The 21,949-nt window shown below is 32.1% G+C and overlaps 3 protein-coding genes across 3 annotated transcripts; 2 read left to right on the forward strand and 1 right to left on the reverse strand.

The window, feature by feature from the left end:
* Positions 1 to 1,087: 1,087 nt before the first annotated feature.
* Positions 1,088 to 6,002, forward strand: LOC130814242 (endo-1,4-beta-xylanase 5-like). Its single transcript, XM_057680362.1, has 8 exons — positions 1,088 to 1,142; positions 1,233 to 1,267; positions 1,378 to 1,540; positions 1,921 to 2,093; positions 2,341 to 2,442; positions 2,945 to 3,091; positions 4,401 to 5,039; positions 5,659 to 6,002. Exons 1-8 carry the CDS (start codon positions 1,088 to 1,090, stop codon positions 5,992 to 5,994), a joined length of 1,650 nt encoding a protein of 549 aa, XP_057536345.1. The 3' UTR covers positions 5,995 to 6,002.
* Positions 6,003 to 6,596: 594 nt separating this feature from the next.
* LOC130798890 (photosystem I reaction center subunit III, chloroplastic-like) lies at positions 6,597 to 7,848 on the forward strand. Its single transcript, XM_057661988.1, has one exon. The coding sequence runs from the start codon at positions 6,975 to 6,977 to the stop codon at positions 7,668 to 7,670; it is 696 nt and encodes a 231-aa protein (XP_057517971.1). The 5' UTR covers positions 6,597 to 6,974; the 3' UTR covers positions 7,671 to 7,848.
* Positions 7,849 to 11,965: 4,117 nt separating this feature from the next.
* LOC130798897 (thaumatin-like protein 1) lies at positions 11,966 to 16,016 on the reverse strand. Its single transcript, XM_057661995.1, has 3 exons — positions 15,775 to 16,016; positions 14,617 to 15,286; positions 11,966 to 12,685 (listed from the first exon to the last, which is right to left on the reverse strand). The coding sequence occupies exons 1-3, from the start codon at positions 15,830 to 15,832 to the stop codon at positions 12,367 to 12,369; spliced, it is 1,047 nt and encodes a 348-aa protein (XP_057517978.1). The 5' UTR covers positions 15,833 to 16,016; the 3' UTR covers positions 11,966 to 12,366.
* Between the last annotated feature and the right edge of the window lie 5,933 nt (positions 16,017 to 21,949).

The following is a 21,949-nucleotide window of genomic DNA, read 5'->3' on the forward strand; positions in this document are numbered from 1 at the left end:
TAATATCAGACTATTGATTTATTATTTATATGCAAACCATACAAGAAATTTCAAAACCAAGTAAGATCCCTATATATTCTTGGCATAAACTTTTCATAATAAAATTCAAACTTTGAAATATACGTTACCTCAACTTTCAAAACTCAATATAATCATATACTAATATGGTTCAAAATTAGTATCACATTGGACGTTTGTAGTTTCCTACGTGTGTCTATTGATATATTTCAAACATCTATTTATTTAATAGATTTTAGTAATAAACATATGACAAGAAATATTAATATTCAAATACATGTCTAGTTTGTTAAATGATTGTTTGAAACTTAGAAAGTACATAAAACAAGACGTTATGCATCTGTTAGTGTTCCAAGTTCCAACTATGTGCCAAAATATGGCATGAAATCTACAATCCCTCACGGTTGGAACTTGGAAGATGTGCTTGGACGGTTGATAAATTGTACATGGCAAATATATAAAATCTTCAAAGGCCTAAAGATGACAAAATTCCCATTCACTGAAAACATGGGACAAAAAATCTCAACTTGTACGTGCTTATATAATTTGATAACAGAGATTTGGATGGTTTGTTTAATATTAATAAATTAAAGATAAATTGCACACTTAATAAGTTATTAGAGTTGTTTCTGCCATCGTCATATGATTTTGGGCTTTTGGCCTTCTGGAATGATTTCGCCTTGACTTATAAAGTGTTTACCTCAAGTCCAACTTAACTGAACGTGGTATTAGTGCTGGCAATTATGATTAATTGGGACCCCATCTGATTACTCCCACACGCTATAGGGATGGTTTCTCCCGCGTCGAAGATTCCAAAATGTCAACTTTATAAGTCATTGAAGCCTTTCCTCCTATTGTCATATGATTATCAGATGGTATCTCTTTGACTTATAATGTGGGCGCACTCCTTATCTGCTTTATTATTTTCTAACATTCACAGTCAATTCGGCCCAACCTAACATATCCAAATTACTTTCTAATTTATATGATTCAAACACCTATTTAAAATTTAATTTGGTGGGAGCAAGTTTCATCCAAACAAACTATCATGAAAAACCTGTGTTACTCCATGACTATGCTGATGTTCTGGTTCCTTCTGGGAACCACCATTGTTCCATCCTATGGTTAATTCTCTTTCTCACATAACTTTTCGCTCTATCATGGCTCTGTTCCTTGTGCATATTCTTCCTGATGTTTAACTTGTTTGTTTTCAGGTGGTCTTCTGTATGATCATACTGCTTATTCTGAGGTAATTCTGCTATTTTGTTAGTTAGTTGGGATGTATTCGTACTTAATGTGGGCTGATGACTGATCACAAACACATACACATTTTGACTTGTAATTAATGGGCAAGTGCAGTGTAAAGATGAGCCCGAGAAAGCTCTTTATAATGGAGGAATCCTCAAAGCTCATGTACTACAGAATGTTACAGGGAAACCATTTACTGGCTCCAAATTTCTTGCACATTATCCTGCTTTTATTCTACACAATCTGCCTAGTGCCAGTATATACTCCTTCTCCAGTTAAGTTTTCGCCTTTTCGGTATCTTCCTGCCTTCATTGTTGGTCCCAAACTCGGGTAAAGGGAACGGTTATGGTACTAAAAATAGTGACAAACATGTGTTCTTATGACATGAGCCTAATTCAAATGAACGAATGCATGACGTCTCCTAATCAGGGCAGCCTTGAGATTTGAGAAGCCCGGGGCAAAACATTAAATATCAAAGCATTGTTTCTCTAATTTTTTGGATGGGCCCCAGGAACGGATCCCTCTTGCCCCCTTACAAGGACGGCCCTGCTCCTAACCCTATATGTTGTGTGTATATAACTTATAATAAAGCTAAAGAATGTGTGGTCTTATTTACATCTAATTAACATGCACGTTTAAATGATATTAACACAGTATGGGTGAAAATAAAGGGAGCAGATTCAGCACTAATAACGGCCAGCTTGAAATCAGGGAAAGAAAGTTATAACTGCACAGGAAATGTGATTGCTAAAAGTGGATGTTGGTCGTTTTTAAAGGGTGGATTCACCCTTCAATCACCCTCTAGGTTATCAGTACTTTATTTTCAGGTACACTTTGTTCTCCTCAAAATTTATATAGTTTTTGGTTTTCGGTTATAGTGAAGTTGTAGACGATGTTTACTAAGAGTCAATCAAAAACAACCTCTTAATCATCACTAACAAGTGTATAACAAGGGTAAGGTTGCAAATATTTGATCCCAAACCTTACCCGGGTTGGAGCCACATGATGACATTGAAGTAACTGGTAATGAAATGTAGTTGTTATTTGTTGAATTTCTTTGACTGTTGGTGACAGAATATAGATGGACAACAAGTTGATATACAAGTAGCAAGTGCTTCTCTCCAGTCATTTACCTCTGATGAATGGAAAGGCATCCAGCAATCCAAGATTAATTCTGTGAGTAATTTTTCATTTGTCTTCCAACACTTCTATCAATGATCATATTAATAATATTAGTATGCAATATACATCAACAATATTCCATCATCTCATGCTACTAATTGAATAATCTCTATCAAGGCGAGGTTGGAGTTGATGTACTCAACCTTATAATTGTTATTAATAACAACGAAATTCAGATTTTGTTTAAAATTAAACCTTGATAACAAAAACTCGTCTATATATATATATATATATATAATGAAGAGGATCAAATAAAAACACTTTAAGTTAGAAATGGTGACATATGTTGTTTCAGGGGTGACATATATTGTTAAAGATATGAGCATGTTTCACTTAAAAAATAAAATTGAAAATTTTAAGTTTAACACATTTATGTTAAAGTGTGTTTTTTAAGCGAAAATACACCTTAAGAAAATATGTCATCCTTGAAATGACATATGTCAACTCTGAAATTGTTTGTACAATTTATTTGTACCAAGGATATTCTTTCATTCAGGTAAGAAAACGAGCTGTGATAATTCATGTGTCCGATAAATTTGGGAATCGATTGCAAGGAGCAAGCATCACTTTGCAGCAAGTCTCAAAAGATTTTCCATTTGGTTCAGCTATATCACAAAACATTCTTGCCAATTTTGCCTACCAGGTATAATTGCTTTACGTAAAATATTCTCATTTTTAATTATTAGATACACTTAGTTCGTCTTATTTCATATTTTTATTATAGCAGAATTTATTTTTTTTTCATTATGCAGATTTAAAGATATTTAGGGGGCGTTTGGTTGGGGGTATTAAGGAAAGGGAAAGGGAATGGAAATACCCCATTCCCTTTGATGTTGTTTGGTTCGCAGTTAGAATCATTCCCTTTCCCCATATTAAGGTTTTGGATTACCTAAAATGAGGTAATCCTCATTCCCTCCCTCCCCCTCCACTTTCCCATTCCATTCCCTTCCCCACAGCTGCTGCCTTCCCTTTCTCACTCGCGCCTCCTTCCTCACCATATTTCTCCTTCCTCGCGCCTCCATCCTTCCTGAACTGCGACGGCTGGGTTGATTTGGCCGGTGCTGGCGGCGGCTGCTCGGTTGAGGCTACGACGATGAGACAAGGAACAGATAAAGAGATTTGAAACTTGAAATAAAAACAAAACTTGAATTGAAGGTGGGTTGATTTGGTGGTGGGCCGTCGGCGTTGATGGGTCTGGTGGTCTTGATTTCACGTTCACCTGTTCACGGAAGCAGCAGTAGCAGCCAGCAGTGGCTTTGCGAAGTGCGAATAGGCGAACAACGAACTGATTCGCTCAGTGAACATCAGTGAGGGGTGGCGACTGATTTCACGTTCACCTGTTCACGCCTCGTTCATCTTCCTCAACTTCTCTTCTCTTCTTCTCAATCTCGATTTTGCTGCCTCCATTCTTCTTCGTGTTCTTGTTGAATCTGTGTTGTACCACCATTGATGAAAGCCTGCGTTTTTGATTCTTGTTGTAATTTCATTTCTGTTGCGTTTTTGATTTTTGATGAATTGGATTTGTAGGATGAATTGGATTTCTGGGTTGTTCTACATAGATTTCTGTACCGCCATTGATGAACATCGTTTTGTTGTTCGAGTGAATTGAAGTTCTTCGCCATTGTTTTGTTCCTTTTCTGGGTTGTTCCTAATCTCTGTTGAAAGGGAATCAATTAATCCAACTTGAACCAAACAGTCACAAAGGGATTGATTCCGTTTCCTGAACACAACCAAACGACTAGGCTAAATTAGGGGAATCCATTCCTTTCTCCTTCATTCCCTTTCCTCATTCCATTCCGATTCCCTTGTGCGAACCAAACGCCCCCTTAATGTTAATATAGCACTTTGAAGATAGCGTAAAAATTAGAAGTGTAGCTACTAAAAGATCCGAAAAATAGTATTTAATTCGCCGTCAAGGTCATTTAGTTGATATGTTATTTGAAATGGTGCAGAAATGGTTTGTGGAAAGATTCAATGCTGTAGTTTTTGAGAATGAGCTGAAATGGTATGCAACAGAGCCTAAACAAGGGCAAGTCAACTACACTATTCCTGACAAAATGCTAGAATTTGTAAGAGCACACAAATTAATTGCAAGAGGGCACAACATATTTTGGGAGGATCCAAGTTACAACCCATCATGGGTCCAGAACCTAACAGGTCCGAACCTAGAAAAAGCGGTCAAAACCCGAATCCAGAGTCTATTGATCAAGTACAAGGGAGAGTTCATTCATTGGGATGTCAGCAATGAGATGCTACATTACAGGTTTTATGAAGATAGGATGGGCCTTAATGCCTCATTGGACTTCTTCAAAACAGCCCATCGGGCTGACCCGTTGGCGACCCTATTTATGAATGAGTTCAATGTAGTTGAGACTTGTGATGATGTGAATTCAACTGCTGATTCTTACATTGCAAAGTTAAGGGATCTTCAAGAAGGTGGGATTGAAATGGATGGGATAGGATTGGAGGGGCATTTTACAGTTCCAAATCCTGCACTTATAAGGGCTACTTTAGATAGATTGGCTACACTTGGTCTTCCTATTTGGCTTACTGAGGTTGATATCAAGGACACCCTTGACAAACATACACAGGTACTCACTTCGTCCCTCTTAATTTTGCCACATTGGATCTGTTTAGCAAATGACTATTATCTTGAATTGTTAGCTGATTTAACTAACTAAAGTCTAAAAGTATTAGATAATAAGCCGACTGTTATGAAAATGTTTGTCAAATATTAGGAGTAGTTGTTAGTGTTAGATCGGGACAATTCATCACATAATCATCTTGTGAGCCACTCGTGTAAACACACCTATGGGCTTGGGCCCACTTGTGTAAATACACCCACGGGGCGCCCATGGGCTTGGGCCCACAAACCAATATGCAATGAATATTGACTTGCATATATATTTGATGAGATTCACTCTTTTGTAAAAATAAATGGTAGTAAGATGATAGCAACCAAAGATTATATGCAAGTCCAAAACATACTATTATAATGATGTGGGATCTTTACTTCACAAGTAAAATATTTCCAAATTTCAATAATTGATTGTTGGTTTGATTATTGGCTGTTTGTTAGAGAAAAGTTGCCAATATGCAAAAAGCTAGTAATAAAGCTATTTAGAATAAAATCTTATTTTTGCTTAAAAGCGAGCAAGTTTAAAAGTCACTTATCGAACTAATCACTCATTTTGATGTTTTGATGATCAGGCTACATATTTGGAAATAGTATTGAGAGAAGTATTCTCCCATCCATCAGTGAAAGGGATAATATTATGGACAGCCCTAAACCCAAATGGATGTTATAGAATGTGCCTAACAGATAACAATCTGAGAAATCTACCAGCTGGTGATGTTGTAGACAGCCTTCTTAAGGAATGGCAAACAGGGATAGCACAAGGATATACTGATGAATATGGGTCCTACACCTTCTCTGGTTTCTTAGGAGACTACAATCTTCATGTTGTGCATCGAAATCAAGCTGCTAATTCCACATTCTCACTCAGCCAAAGTGATGAAACTAAGCATATTTACATTCAATTGTGAGCTCCTAATGGCACAGACTCTAATCTTTTGGGTTTAAAACTCTGTCATTGTTGTTGTGAGCTTCTAATGATACAAAGTTTAATCTATTAAGACTAAGAATATGATATTATTGTTGTTATTGTAAGCTCCTATATATGACCATTACTTCAACCCTAATTGTTGACAGAATATTAGTGTTGTTTCTTATAGGGGATTTTTTAAGGTTGTAATTTGTAAAAAAAATTATGACTATAATTTCAAAAATTATATTAATTTGAGGTTGTTATTGATAAACTTATAAGAGAACATTAATAACATGTTGATAAATTTTGTTGTATAGGGTTGTTATTCAAAATAAAAGTATTTTGAACATTTCCATGGTATATGTAGATTATTAAAATGCAGGGAATTATATATGATAAGGCATTGAGGAAAAAAAAAATTAAAAGATCATTTTGAAAAATTTAGTTTATGTTTGATTTTGGTTTAAGGTAAAGTTTGACTTTGATTAAAATTGCAGTTCATATAACGATTTTGATCTTGCGAGCCCAAACATTCACATTATTTATATATATGAGTGCGATTTTGCTAAAAGCTTATTTTTTAAAATTATTTTCGACCAAAGCTAATTTCAAATTTTTTAAAATCTCAAAAAAAATTGCTCTTACTAAAACCTCTTCACGATACCCTACAACTCAACTCTAGGCTAGTCTAAGTCACAACTCACAAACTTGTGTTATCCACAATCTCAAAAACTACCCAAAATCACACCCAAATACTTCTACCATATCATAAAATCTAACATGACCCACATCCAAATATGAGTACACCAATTAAAACCATACAACTCAACTCTTTTCTCATTCCATCTTATCCTTACAAAATCATCCATACACCACTAACTTCAACCCTCTTTCCCTATGACAATCTAAAACCCATCTCTCCTTTCATCCCATCATCATTCATCTCTTCCAAATCTTTCCCATTTCTCCACCATTACAATGTCTTTGACAATCCCAACCAATCTTTACAAACCATTAACAACCAAACCAAAACTCCTCCAATCTTCACACCCAAAACATGCATCATTCATAGCATGTAATACCAACAACCAAGAAAATGGGAAATCTTTCCCTAAGACACTCGAGATTGCCAAGGCAGGCGCAGCCGCCTTGGCGCTCTCTAGCGTCCTTCTTTCGTCATGGACGGTCGCACCAGACGCCGCCATGGCAGACATTGCAGGGCTAACACCATGCAAAGAATCAAAACAATTTGCAAAACGTGAAAAACAATCATTGAAAAAGCTTGAATCAGCACTAAAAAAGTATGATCCAGACAGTGCACCAGCTCTAGCAATCAAAGCTACAATGGAGAAGACAAAAAGAAGATTTGATAACTATGGAAAGTACGGACTTTTATGCGGGTCAGATGGGCTTCCACATTTGATTGTAAGTGGTGATCAGAGACATTGGGGTGAGTTTATTACACCTGGGATATTGTTTTTGTATATTGCTGGTTGGATTGGGTGGGTTGGAAGGAGTTATTTGATTGCAATTAGAGATGAAAAGAAACCAACACAAAAGGAGATTATTATTGATGTTCCTTTGGCTTCAAGACTTCTTTTTAGAGGATTTATTTGGCCTGTTGCTGCTTATAGAGAGTTGCTTAATGGTGAACTTATTGACAGCAATGTTTAAATTTTTTTGTTGCTCTTGCAAAAAAAAAAAAAAAAAAAACAATTGTCCATGTCTAATTATGTGTTACGGTTATGGTTATTAGCCCAGTGTTCACGGATTTTAGATTTGGAAAATTTTATGTCTTATTATGTGTATGTACTATAAATCTTGAATACATGGATTTGGAAATTTTTATGTAGTTGTGACTTGGTATATTTTAATTTATGTTTCTTGAGTGCGTGAGAGATAGCTTGGAAATGTTTGCTTTTATTTAGAGAAATATTATGATTAGAGTTGTATCAACATTTTTAAGAGAAATTAACTTTGTCAATAAAGATATTTTCTCAATTTTGTTGATAAAGGCCTTGTATACAAGGCAAAGCTTTTAGTGGACGAAAATTGTTCTTAGCTCATCTAATACAAATATGAGTAAAGATGTGGTATATGTTGGATATTTGACCAGCATGTTTTTTTAACTTTTGAATATATAATAATATTTATACCATTAGTTTAAGTTTTTGGTTAAATTAGTTTAATTTCTTGACATGTTATCATAAGCTTAGATCACGGATTAAAATTTCATATATTGTTCATTAGAAGTGAAATTATTAGCTTTGAGTATGAGAGACTTGTGCCACCTCAAAGGGTTGTCTTGTAAAGGGCATAGCTGAGTATGTAACATATTGTGGCTTAAACCGTCAATTAACTTAAGATTTTGGTTATAGACTTAATTATGAGCGTATCTTTTGCTTAAATTGGTTATTTGACAAATTTTAATAAATTACTTATTTTATAGTATTAGACAAAAAATCATTTGAATAATGTAAGTGCATTATTTAGAAAAGCCAGTGTCATTTGCTTATTTCCTCCCAAATTATTAATTGAGAAAAGAGAATTATAATTGAATTTGGACTATCTTAAGAACATTTTTAGCAGCAGTCGATTTATTGAGAGACCGTTTCTCTAAGAGACGTCTCTCAGATGTAGTCCATCAAAGCTTAATTCTTACCTTTACTCTACATATTCCTTTATGGATCATCCTAATTAGAGATGGTCTCTTAAATAGACCGTCTCTCACAAGAATTTATGATTTAGCAATGCGAATTCAAAAGGCCATTGTAAGGTTAAGCCGGGCCATATCTTGGAGTATTTACAAGGCCGGATATCCATATTTATCCATGATTATTCCAAGATGGGCCAATATCCGGCCTCGTTTGAGTCTTGTTTGCCAATTTTATATGTTTAAGCCCAACCTATTCCATATTTATCTCAAAATACTTATGCAGGCCCAAATATGACTATACGCAACTTTCACTTTACACTACAATGCTACACCATCCGTCACTAGATTTGCGAACTTTTCGGCTAGTCTTGTATGAGATCATATGAGACGGGTTTATATAATAGCCCATTTTTTTAATTGATTACCTAAATGTGATAAGTAATCGTTTTAAGGTTATGAGTAATTACTTTAAAACAATAAAAAATGATTATATTAAAATTATAAATGATCACTTTAACGTTATAGATGATCATTTTAAGACAAAAATGCTATATTGAGCCAGTTCAATAGAAATGGTCTCACCGTGAGACCGTCTCATTTAAGAATTAATGCTAACTTTTTTGTAGAGAGATGTACTCTTTCTATCCCTCTAAAATAGAATTATTTTATTTAGTTATGTGAGATTTTTTTAGTTAAATGGTGTCATTTCAGAGGGACATATAAAATACCTCTTTGTCGTAGTTAATTTGCCTTATCTTTTTATTTTGTCCATTGAAAATAACTTTATATTTTCTCTCTTACTTTTTAATATTTTAATACTAAAGTATACACAATTTTGTAGGCTCCTTACCATAAGACAATCCTAACTCAAATATAAAGGAAAATTAAATTACACAGAATATGGTATTTGGCAACTAGCATTTTCATTGGTTTTTAGTTTTTTGATTGGTCAAACAACTAAAAAAATGTTTGGTAAACGACTATCAAATCAACTGAAAAACTGACTTTTAAGCTAAAATCAAAAAAATTATTTGAAATAGTCTTTTCCATTGGCTTTTGGCCTTTTAATGAAAGTTTCTCTAATTAGCAGTCAATAACTTACATTAAATTTATCAAACACTTTCATTACAACATGCTTAGACTCTTAAACAATTGACGTATCAACAACTATTTTCAGCTAATTAAATTAGTCAATAACTAATTAGAAACTCCGATCAACAACTATTTTTAAAACAGATCCAAATATTAATTGCTAACATTTGAAGTCCACATTATAATGGGGACTTGGGAGCAAAATATGCTTAATTGTTAATGGCTCGAGAAAGGACTAATTATCACCTTGTTATTGGTGGTTTTATTATTCATGAAAACAGAATACAACTATTCAACACTAGTAGTATTTAAGATTATCACTATTGAATGATTATATATAGTTTCTTTTGTCCAAGGACAATATTAGCTTTTTGACAATTGAGATTCTTTGCCTTTCAATTTGGTATTCACACATAGTTAAGGTGTCCACAGACGTGTAGTGGCAATTATTCAATATATTTTCTCTACGCTACATCAATCATTTTCTATTAAATTAAAATTTAGTCGAGAAAATGTAAGAACATGATCAACATGCACATTTAAAAAAAAAAAGTAAATAAATAATACGAATAAATTAAGAGATAAATTTATTGATGTGACAGATTGATAAAATGAGAATTAGGGCAAGCTAACCTGTTTTACAAATTGCATGATCAGTTTGTATATAGACAACGATTTATATCCCTATTAAAATAAATAGATCGTTCTTAATAAGTTACAAGAATGTCAATATCTTAATCCAAATAATACATGGTCGAATTGTTTAATCTTTACGTCCAGTGGCATTAACCAATGGCATTAGTGCCACATTAGGGCTAATTTGGGACAATAGTATGAGATAAACCAAACACTAATTTCGGCATGTATACAGAATCGACTTGGCTATTATTCATAAGTGATAAATTTTACATAATTTAATATAATAGAATTTTTAATCAAAAAACTCCTTCATAACCTTCTTAAATCTTCCAACCAGCCACTTGAATATATATATTTAACATGCGAGACGGCTACACCGGTAGATATAATGCAGTAGGTAGGCCGTAGGTGGCGTAGGAGAAGCCAGGAGAAGAAGACTAAGGTCTAAAGTTGCTTGCAGTTATTGCTGCTGTTTTGTAGGCCATTGGCTTAAAGGCAAACCACATTACGCAAAATCAATGGTTAATGCTTAATTATACTTCTACCGTTCTGAAATACTCGCTATATTTCTATTATTGACACTACTTATCATTCAAACTTATTTTATATATTACGGCTAATGTGTAAGAAAAAATATAGTCAAGTGGGGTCTTGTTTGAATCGTCTAATCGCATACTTTCATAATACTAACTTTTTATAATTTTCAGATTTGTATAATTCAATATATAAATGATCAAAATAATACATTAAATTGCGTAAAAATCAAATGTAACAAGTATAGTGGAACGGAGGAAGTATGATCTTTATAATGAGAAATAACTATTTTTGTGAGAAAATTACGACTGATTTTGATTGATTTGATTTATATGTGTACATTTTTAACCCTTTTCAATGTTCATGTGTTTATTAACGACAAGTAATACTATTTTACAACAATTTATGAATCAATAATTTTTTTTTTAAATTAATCAATAAATGGTTAATATTCTAAATATTGTGTTAATTTGCAATAAAAAATTTTTACTATCATAATTTTTTAATGTAAGAGCTCTTGAGAAACAATGTAACAAAGTATCAATAGGCCACGTATACAACTAATTTTTGTTATTGAGGTTAATATGACATAAAGTTGATGTAATTTTAATTCTATTTTTAAGGGTTTGTGACGACACAAGCTCGAGTTTGAATACGAGCCAAATCGACGCTAGTCTGTCCGACATAAGCTAGATGCTCAATCATATACTCATATGTGATGAACCTTTTTACTTTTCGAAATCTAAAAAACCCAATTTACCTAAGACAATCTTAACACTTCACTTTAGTTTAAAATCAGTAATTGGTTCTTTCGATCAATCCGACTATTTTACTATTCCTTTTAATTTTTCCTAACCCTCGGCCTACACTGTACTAAAAGAAAATTTGTATAGTAAAAGAATACTCATTATTATATTAGCAAGTTGGCGAGCTCAATTTAAGCCACAAATAAAGGCTAAAAGCCACCAAAGAACAGAGTAAATATAGTTGTGAACTTGTGATGATCATTAACACCAAAAACTTTAAAGATTAAAGCATATGACAGAAGTTTAAGACAAAAGCAACTCAAAAATTGATGAGTATGTTGAATGTCAAAGGCAAATTCATAAATTCCATAGCTGGCAGAAAAACATTTGCAATCTTGCAATACCCGCAATGCCCATCTTTTTTCTCTTCTCCCCTACAACCTTCACAACCTTTTTCTGTACAAATTCATAATAAAAACCCTAAAAAAAGCCCTAATTCCACTTTAAAAAAACAAACTTAAATATGCTTACATAAACTACATAATATATGCTAATATGGGGGATATTGAGTGAATCTTCAGCTTTTCTGATGAATTCTGGACAAAGAACACCCCTTTTAAGCTTTGCCTACCAAATGTTCGACAAAATGCCAGACTGAAAAATACTAAAGAAATTACTCATTGAACTGAATACCCTTGATTCACTACAAAAGGCTTATAACTAAAAGAGAGAAAATTGCTGAAATGAGGATTACTACAAATGTGGGTTCTAGAGAAGGTGAGCCACCCATGGCTAAGCCAGCTAGCCATGATCCATCAGATAACATAGCTGTGGTTTCCCTTCCGGTTCCGGTTCCAGTTCCAGTTAACATCCCGGGATCAGATTCGGATGCTGACCCGTATGTCATATCTCCTCCAAATCCACTTGCTGTTGAACCCATTGGATTCGACCCGGATAAATCTGGTTGTGTTGCTGTCACTGGGGTTGTAACTGGGGTAGGTGTATCTCTGGTTGATTTTTGACTGTTGACAAATACAATACACTCATTGAGTTACACTTGCACAGCATATTTGCATTAATTGAAAAATGTCAGAGTTTACACATTGCATTAAAGTATTTTCTGTTAAAAAATTTTACTTTTGCAACGTGATTCCTTGTTTATAATGGACTAAGATCAACCATATAAAATGTCAAATAAATAATTGCCAAACAAAATCATCTCCCTTATGAGAATCATTGGATAATATAGTGCTTTCACTTTCACTTTCAACCTTTGTGTCATAGATTCAATTCTCACCAGTATAGGTAGGGTTCCACCTTGTCGGGATGGTGGGTATCCCACGTCGATAAATTAAAGATGGTGTGCGCACTTTATAAGTTATTAGAGCCATTTTTCCCATTTGCCATATGATTTTAGATATATATATCTCCTTGATTTATGAAGTGTGTGCATCTCTTATTTTCCGGTTAATATGCTTGCATTCACAATAAATTCAGCCTAATTTAACACCCCCATTGCCCTACTTAAGTTTAAAAAATAAAACTTTTATCCAATTTTTTTCTTTTTGAGTTAATAATGATATTCTTTGGCCCCTTAAATAGAAGTAATTTTCTGGCTTGGTCCCATACTAAAGGAAATTCATCATATTTCTGCTAAAAGTAACCCACAACACAACCCACAGCAACAGTGTTTGACCCAACACGGTAACAGAAGCGAAATTGATGCAAAGACTCAAACCACCATCGAAACCAAGATAATTTCAGACCCAAATCCGATACTAAATAATTGAAGGAATATAACAAATTATGTACACAAATGGACTAATCCAGCACAACTTGACTCATTTGTCTTTGTCCTGCTCAATCATGCTGGCCTATTACAATTATTAGTCTTATTCTGTGCCAGCTTAGAATAACAGCCAAAGAAAAATGCACTCATATCATGATCAATTAGCCTTACTACTTTAAATCCCTACACTAAGCACCACATAAATGTCTGTAAATAGGAGAAACTAGATTTTTTATTGTGCTATCTGCCTATCTTCCGGAATCTGTACTTGGATTACACTCTAAATAAAGAACCCGTAAAACTGTGAATTTGTTCCTCTAATTGAGGTAGTGTAAGGCCATTACTATCTAGATCTGCATCCGATTACAAGTTCAAATAAGTTTCGGGTCAGCTTGGACACACAACCGTATCTAATGCAAATACCCGAGTCCAAGAAGAAACATTACTAGCATAGCTAACCCTCACTTCATTACACTCAATATTTACTAGTTAAGGATCGATTAGAAACAACATTCTTTAGTAAAGACGGCATAATAAATTAGATGTTTCCAAATCTTGCCTACATGCTCAAGTGAGTATCACTAGACGACATTGGAGTGATACAATGTTATATGTACAAGCATGGTAACTATAAAGTGACTAGATTAGTTCATGTAAGCTTAGGATTCACAGCACATCTTAATCTGAAAACTATAACTAAACCAACACGTAGGACACATACCCATACCTTAATAAATACCCAGATCCAAGTAACAATACTTATTGAGGACATGGCTTCAACCAAAAGCTTAAGCTTTTCATTATGAGGGGTACACTATACATGAGATTTTAACCCCATTATATCTCTTGTCCAGGATCGCTCCTAATCTTATCTTTATGGGCGCTAGATAAACCGAAAAATAGACCCTTTCTAAAGAGAGTCGATTTCGTTTTTAATAGTTGTTCGGCAAAAGTAAAGTTACAATTTTACAAGTAGTATTTTACGTCGTACATGACAACATTAATTGAGGTATTGGATCCTTTCTAACTCTGAGTCGTAGGCAAATTTCTACCTTAGCAAGATTCAACCAAAAGCTCGAGCTTAAATGATATGTTAGTATCAAATAGAGAAATTAATCAATAAACAGCACAAAAGCAAAGCATAAAAAATGTGAAAATGTATACCTTGGAGTAGAAGGGCAGAAAGTGATAGTATAATCAGCACCACTGCAAGTAAAAGTGCTAGTAGCATCATCGTAAGCATAACTATAAGATCTAGGGCAAGCCGACTTAAACATCTGAGAGTAAACCGTCGGCCGACACGTGGTCGGTGAACCATACGCGCCGCTACAACAATATTCCGGACTTCCAAAAGCTTCACACGCGCTCTTACACGCGTCACCATTACCCGCTTTAAGCTCAGTCGGGCAAACCCGGTTCAAATCAACTATACACCCGGTTGAAGCACATAAACCCGACCCACCACTCACTTCAACCAACATGGGCAAATTATACCCATCAACTAAACTGACGTCATAGAAATCTTGGCCACCTGTACCAAGTGTGAACTCGGCTAATGTAGCCGGCGGCTCTGCTCCGGCGCCGTCACATTCTACGGTGCCTGAGCCACAGTCTCCAGTTGTGCAGTATCCTAGACCGGAGTCACCAAAATTACAACCGGTTCTACCCCAAAAACGACCGGACCAACCGGATGGCGCTTGGAAGGTCCTAGAAGTTGCGGATGGGAGTTCGAATCCGGTTGTTTGGAGCTTCGGACTGCCCGCATTGGCTAAGATTCCAGGCCATACTGTATTGTCACATTTGTTGACGAATGTGAATGTTGCACCGGATGCAACTGAAATTTTACATGCAAATTTAGTATAATTAGTTCATTTGAAGGACATAAAAAATAAAAAAAATAAAAAAGAGTTTATAATGTTAAATTAGGTAAAAAAAAAAAAAAAAAAAAAAAAAAAAAAAAAAAAAAAAAAAAAACAAGAACATATATTCACTTCATTTGAAGGGATAAAAAGGTGGACGTTAACATAATTAGAGCTCATTGCTGCCTTAGAAGGAAAAGAAGGGGAAAAAAGCAAGTTTACTGAAGTAAAATTATAATAAAGATTTTATTTTTAGCTCATATGAAAGAAAAACAGAAGAAAATATAAAAACCCAGTAAAAATATAGCTACAATAATGTTAAAGATTGAATTTTGACAATGTAGATGGTGGAAAGTTGACATTTGTAAGTGGAAAAACAGAGGATTGGGGAGAAATAAGTAGAAATAGTTATAAACCCAGATAATAAAATGGCCAAAAATAGAGATAAAAGCAGAAATAGTACCAGTTAGAAGAGAAAAGTTGAGGAAGAAGATGGACTTGATGTGATTTAGTTGATCCATGAGTATATTAGTTTGAGCTTCTGAATGTATGAGTTGCTCTGTTTTTGGTGTGTTATAGTGATAGTGTGCAATGAGAGTGAAGAGAGAAAACAGGGGAAAAGAGGGATAGAGTGGGGAATGATAGTGAGAAAGTGGGAAGTTTTGCTGAAAATTGGGGGTAATGTTAGTGCAATTAGAAAAGAGTTGCCCATTCTTCAAAAAAACAAAAAAAAAAAAAAAAAAAAAGGAACAGAGTTGCCCACACCTGGAAATTATTATAATATTACAGTGTTATGTTTTGTCTAACTTTATTCCTTTAATTCTGATTTGCTATTAATTATTGTTTCTTGAATTTTTTTTTTAATAGTATTATCAGTTTATCACTCATCATCTACTTTAACAATTTTGTGATATGCTGATGTTAATTTTTTGTAAGAAAAATCAAAAATCTCACTAATTAATTGATCATGAATAATTTTGATTTTAGGTGGTGTTTATCTAAAGTAAGCTTGGGTAATCCAATGACCTGTTATAGTAGGTAATTCACCAAAAAAATAAACTAAAAATTAATGTAAAAATTGGATAAAATTTTTGAAAATTTTACATATAAAAATGAGAAATTTTTTTCGACATTTTATTTTAATTTATTTTAAAAATGCTATAACAAGTCATCGGGTTATCAGGTTTATTTTAGGAAAATACCTTTAAAGTTGGAATGATTCATAGTTAATCAATATGTGGGATTATTATAGAAAAATCATTAAAAAATTAGATTATTCTAGGTAATTTTCTTTTTTCTATTAAAATTGTTATATTTAATTGAAGTTTTCACTAGGATAAAAGAGTATGTAAAATGATCTAAACATAAAGCAACAAATATACAAATAAAAGAAAGAGTAAATTGAATTTGATGGTTTTTAAGTTGTATACTTGTGTACTTGTACTAAACTTATTTTCAGAATTGAATTAAAATAAAATGGTTTTTTTAGGTCAATTAGGGTTCTATTATATTATCATACTAAAAGGACTTCAAAAATTAATTGAATCAAATAAAGATGAATTAAATTAAACATAATACAAGTTGAAACCAATTATTGATAGTTTTAAGTTACACTTTATTTTATCATTTAAATGTTTGTTCCATTTAATTTAAATATCTTACTATTTATTCTCCTAATATAATTCAATTTAATTTAATTCTGGTTATGGTCAATTTTAAAAACCTTAATTGTATAAAAACGATCAAGTTTTTGTTTTTGATAGATAATGATCAAATAAAAATATTTTTAAGAATTCATCCATCTTAGTGATTGAAAGTATTTTGTTTCACCCTTATGATAAAGTTTTATTTTCACAATCAACAACAAACATTAATTTTATTTTATTGCATGTAGAGATTTTCTTTATTATCCCAAATAAAAATAATAATAAATAAATAAATTTATTATTGACCAACTTTCTTTAGAAAAAGTATGAGTAGGGAGTATGATTTTATGGTGATTGTGGTTGCATCGGCCAAGAAGGTAGAGTTGTATAATGACTTTTTGTGGGTAACTGTACAGATTGTTGGGTGATTAATATAATGTTTAAACCCGAAACACTAGCAAATGGTGCGCATACTCCCAATTCCCAACCCATTTGGGCACCTTCTTCAACTGAGTGACCACATAATTCATATATTGTCCTTGTCCATATGTGCCTTGTATTTTAGTTCTTGGCTTCTTGCTACCCTCAAATTTTTGCATCATTCCAAACCACATTACTTATCCATATTCTGGAGACTAGAATGCATCTTTTCAGCAACCAATTTTACTTATATTATGCTGCACAAGTCTTAAAGTGCATACTAGACTTTAACTTTCTCCGATAAACATTAATTAAGGGAATATAAGTAAATAACGATAATTTATAATATTGATAAATTACCTTTATGTGGAAGATTTAGATAGAATGAGAGCTTTTAGGATTTTAATTTATCTTTTTTGTTTTGTTTACTTTATTGATATTTGTTTTGGCTTTTTGTGGTAATTTGCAAATCACGGTGATTTATTAGGAATTTTTTCACATTAATTGTTTGAATTTTACATCTTATCTAATGCAATAAATTAATTAAAAATATCTCCAATTATGTATAATTAGAAATCGTAAAAAAAATATTATTGATAAAATTTACATTGAGATGAATCAAATAAGATTTCACTTGATTATATTTTTACAAATAGATTAAAAATAAAATACAAATTAAGAGTAATCGATTAATAGTATCAAAAATTTAAATAGAACAATTGGTCTGATTCTAAGAGAGTATTAGAGAACAATATGTGCAATTGATAAGTGCAATTATTTGCACTTCTTTATATCATTTTAAACTCCTTAGTGTTGATTATTGTTAGTAATTACGTGCTTTTTTTAAAGATTTATGCGACTCTACCCATTTTGGTTATTCATGTTGATTTTGAACGATTTTAATCATTTTAAGCATAATTCTTATGATTTTAATGATTAGGTGTTTACTCAGGAGATTATTGCTCGTTTGAAGATATTTTACAATGAAGATAGGCAAAAGAGTTGAAAAGTGTTTAAAATACAAAAGTTTTGAGGTGAAAGTTTGATAAATGCTCACTCTTTTGGTCATGACTTTTGATAAAAAGATTGCATTAATGCAACGTATGCGGCATTGGAAAGTAGGCTTCAAGAGCTTTCCAACGGTATATTATATGTCCAATTCTGTCAACCGATCAAGAAATGGAGGTTGTTTAAAGTTCGCCAGTCAGAAGCAAAGCGACGAGTCGTCACCTGAAAGCTACGACTCGTCTCCAACTGCTGATATCCACATCTGACAGTTTTCTTTCACTATTTTAGTTTTATTTTATTATTAGAAATCAGTTATTTTTGGGGAGATTGTTCCCCATCTAATCTTAGAATATAAATAGGCATAGCTAATATCATTTTTTTTTTGTGTTTTTAGTGCCTTAAATGCCCTAATGCTCTAGATTTTAGTTTTTAGTTTATTAAGCTTAGTTTTTTTATGTTTTTTCATCGCATCTTTTAATTATTTATGCAATCTATGGTTTGTTTATGTTCCAATTTGTAAGTTTCTCTATCTTGTCCTTTAATTAATCATTAAATTGTCTTTAATTCATTATCTAAATTAGGGTTTTGCTTATTATTAATTTCATGTTAGTTATTATGTTTAGTGAGTAGATTTCTCTTCTAGGATTAAGGGATTAACCCTAATTCGAAGCATGAAATGATATTTTATCGATTAATTGTGCAAAATTTGGATCTATGATTAAACCCATGCTTAATGAACCTTAGTTTAAACATCTTTATTAACCTTTTTAATAAAACAGAAGTTTGAGATTATGATTAATTTAGAATTGAGGTATATTTAAGTTAAATTCTTATTAGTTTAACTAATAAAACGAAAGTTTGAGGATTATTACTAGTAAGGTCTTAAACCGATATTGATCAATAGAGCGAAAGCTTGAGATTTATTAGATCATGTTTAATCGTGCCAAAGACTCAATTCCATACAATTATGAGAGTAATTGACTTCCATTTTAGAATTAGATGATTCTCGACATCCTAGATTTGCTTTATTATCATCGTTTTCATATTAATTATTGTCTTAGCTTTATTTATTAGTTTCATTTACATCATTTTGATTTTTGTTCATAGTAGTGTTAGATTGTCAAACCGATTATATTGTTTGTCCGTATCTCATAGTTATAAATCGAACAAATTAGTTAACTCGCTTCCCTTATTGTCTTAACTTATAAGTTCGACCCGTATTGCTGCACATACATCGTGCACTTGCGGTAATTTAAAATTTGCACTAATTATTGCTCCCTTCTTTTCATTCTAATAGTCCCATTTGACCGAACACATTTAACGATGAAATAATTCTAGTAATTTTTAAAGTATCTCTAATTGTGTTTAATTAAAAATTGTGAAAGTTGATATTAAAGATTTTGTATTGAAACGAATTAAGTAAGATGTCACTTGATTATATTATAATTTATAAATTAAAAATAAAATATAAATTAAGAGTGGTTAATGATATTATTAAAAGTTAAATAAAACTAATAACTTAAATAGAATAAATAGAAGGGGTACTAATTGTATAGGCTACTTGGCACTCGCTAGTCACAAGTCACAAAATGTACTACTGCTACATTTATTAGTTAGCTCAACGAACTGTTTCGTCTACCGAAAAGTTTTTGTCATTTGATTAAGTGATTCATAAAATTAAAGTTGAAATTTTGTTATTAAATATTTCAACTCTGGAATATTTTATTTAAAAAACCTAACTCATCAATAGGTTTATTCTTTAAATTAAGATACCTTATTATAATAATATACTATTCCCTTATTATAATAATATACTTAACTCACAATTAAAATTATTTGATTTTAAAGTTTGCATTGAAATCTATAAAAAAGTGAATGGTAATAACATTTGAAAATAAAAAGAGTGCTATGTTCACCTGTGTTTTTTGAATTTATTAACCCTAATTATTAAAATTGTTTAGAATTCCATTAATTAATACATAAAATTAACTAATGTAAATTTTGTTACTCATCATCATCATATCCAGTATATCTCGCTCATAGAAAACTAAGGTCAGAGTCTGGAGAAGGAAAAACAACGATAACTCATACCCATAAATTTTGTTACTCTACTATATAAATGAAATATACAATTGGAAATTTCACTTGTAAAGCATAATTATATACATATCACATTAAGATATGAATAATTTTTGAAATTTAATCTAAATTTCAAAATTCTTGAGGAAAGGATTAGCTCTATAAAATAAAATTAAGAGTGCGTATAGAAGGACTGGATTAACGCATGGAATTTAGTGTGCTGTTAATTTATCATTGTATGCTTATAAATTGTTAGGTCATCTTAGATGTTTCGGTAGTTTTGATATTGGACTAATTAATTTCTGGTCTATATGTACGGACGGAGTAAAAATTGAGAAATTTTATGAAGACTCAGTATAATTTTAAATATGATATATTTTCTAGCAATTTGGTATCTTTAAACACCTAATATATATTAAGTAATTTAATTTTGAGGCCCCTAATTTTTTGAGGGCTCTGTAAGGTTGAACATATTGAACATGTTCAGAACTTAATTCTATAGAATTATGTGTATAGGTAGTAAATGTGTTGTTATGCAAAGTAATATAAAATTAATTATTTGTCTTGCTCAGTGCTAAATGAGATGCTCTAACAAAGATTTAAATTTTCTTAAATTTTAATGCTAGCTAATATTATAAAGATATAATAAGAAATATATCTTAATAATTTATAGTTATAGTCATCTGCCCAATACTTTTCAAAAATAGGGTTTTAATGAGAAAAGAAAATAAACAATATATACTCTTACCTCCTTCAATGCAATTTAGATAGAGTAAATATCATATAATAAAGATATCGTTTATCTACTGTTTTCAAATTTCATTGAACTTTTTTTTACAAAAATCTTAACAATACATATTCCACAACAACCATTCTAAAACAACAAATGGTCAATTTGGCTCTTGGTACTAAAGAGCAGTAGTAATAAAATTGATTTGTTGTGTAAATTTGTGTGAAATGTACTATATTTTGCATATATATATATATATATATATATATATATATATATATATATATATATATATATATATATATATGGATAATGCACATGCAATATCACTAAATAAATTGTAGAAATAATGGACCATTATTTGTGTTTTTTTTTTCCAACCTATAATGGGCCATTATTAGTAATCCTAGGACTCTAGGATTAATAGTAATTAAGTCATTAATGTTCAATTTTTATTTGTGAATAAATTGTGATAATAAAGACTCACGTGAAAATAGAGGTTTAGTACTAGTAGACTTTGTAGTTTGTACTTAGTACAAACAATAATAGGAGAATGACGAAGTTGTGGTCACATCTCACATGCATCATGCATGTGAATCTTGGCACCACTTGAATTTATGTATGCACGTACTTAACACACTGCACACACCATGGCCTTCCATTTTCGTATGTGATATTGTGATCCAAGATTTATAGGTGCATGATAAATGGAGTTTCTTGACTTTTCAACTTTGATTTAAAATGTGGATATACAC

The sequence above is a fragment of the Amaranthus tricolor genome, chromosome 1 (assembly GCF_026212465.1).
Source record: "Amaranthus tricolor cultivar Red isolate AtriRed21 chromosome 1, ASM2621246v1, whole genome shotgun sequence".
NCBI lineage: Eukaryota > Viridiplantae > Streptophyta > Magnoliopsida > Caryophyllales > Amaranthaceae > Amaranthus > Amaranthus tricolor.

Coding starts and splice junctions, on each gene's coding strand:
- LOC130814242 (XM_057680362.1), top strand. CDS start 1,088: ATGACTATGCTGATGTTCTGGTTCCTTCTGGGAACCACCATTGTTCCA. Junction 1,268..1,377: donor ATCATACTGCTTATTCTGAG/GTAATTCTGCTA, acceptor GGGCAAGTGCAG/TGTAAAGATGAGCCCGAGAA. Junction 2,094..2,340: donor TATCAGTACTTTATTTTCAG/GTACACTTTGTT, acceptor TGTTGGTGACAG/AATATAGATGGACAACAAGT.
- LOC130798890 (XM_057661988.1), top strand. CDS start 6,975: ATGTCTTTGACAATCCCAACCAATCTTTACAAACCATTAACAACCAAA.
- LOC130798897 (XM_057661995.1), bottom strand. CDS start 15,832: ATGGATCAACTAAATCACATCAAGTCCATCTTCTTCCTCAACTTTTCT. Junction 15,287..15,774: donor CAACTTTTCTCTTCTAACTG/GTACTATTTCTG, acceptor GTAAAATTTCAG/TTGCATCCGGTGCAACATTC. Junction 12,686..14,616: donor TTCTGCCCTTCTACTCCAAG/GTATACATTTTC, acceptor ATTTGTCAACAG/TCAAAAATCAACCAGAGATA.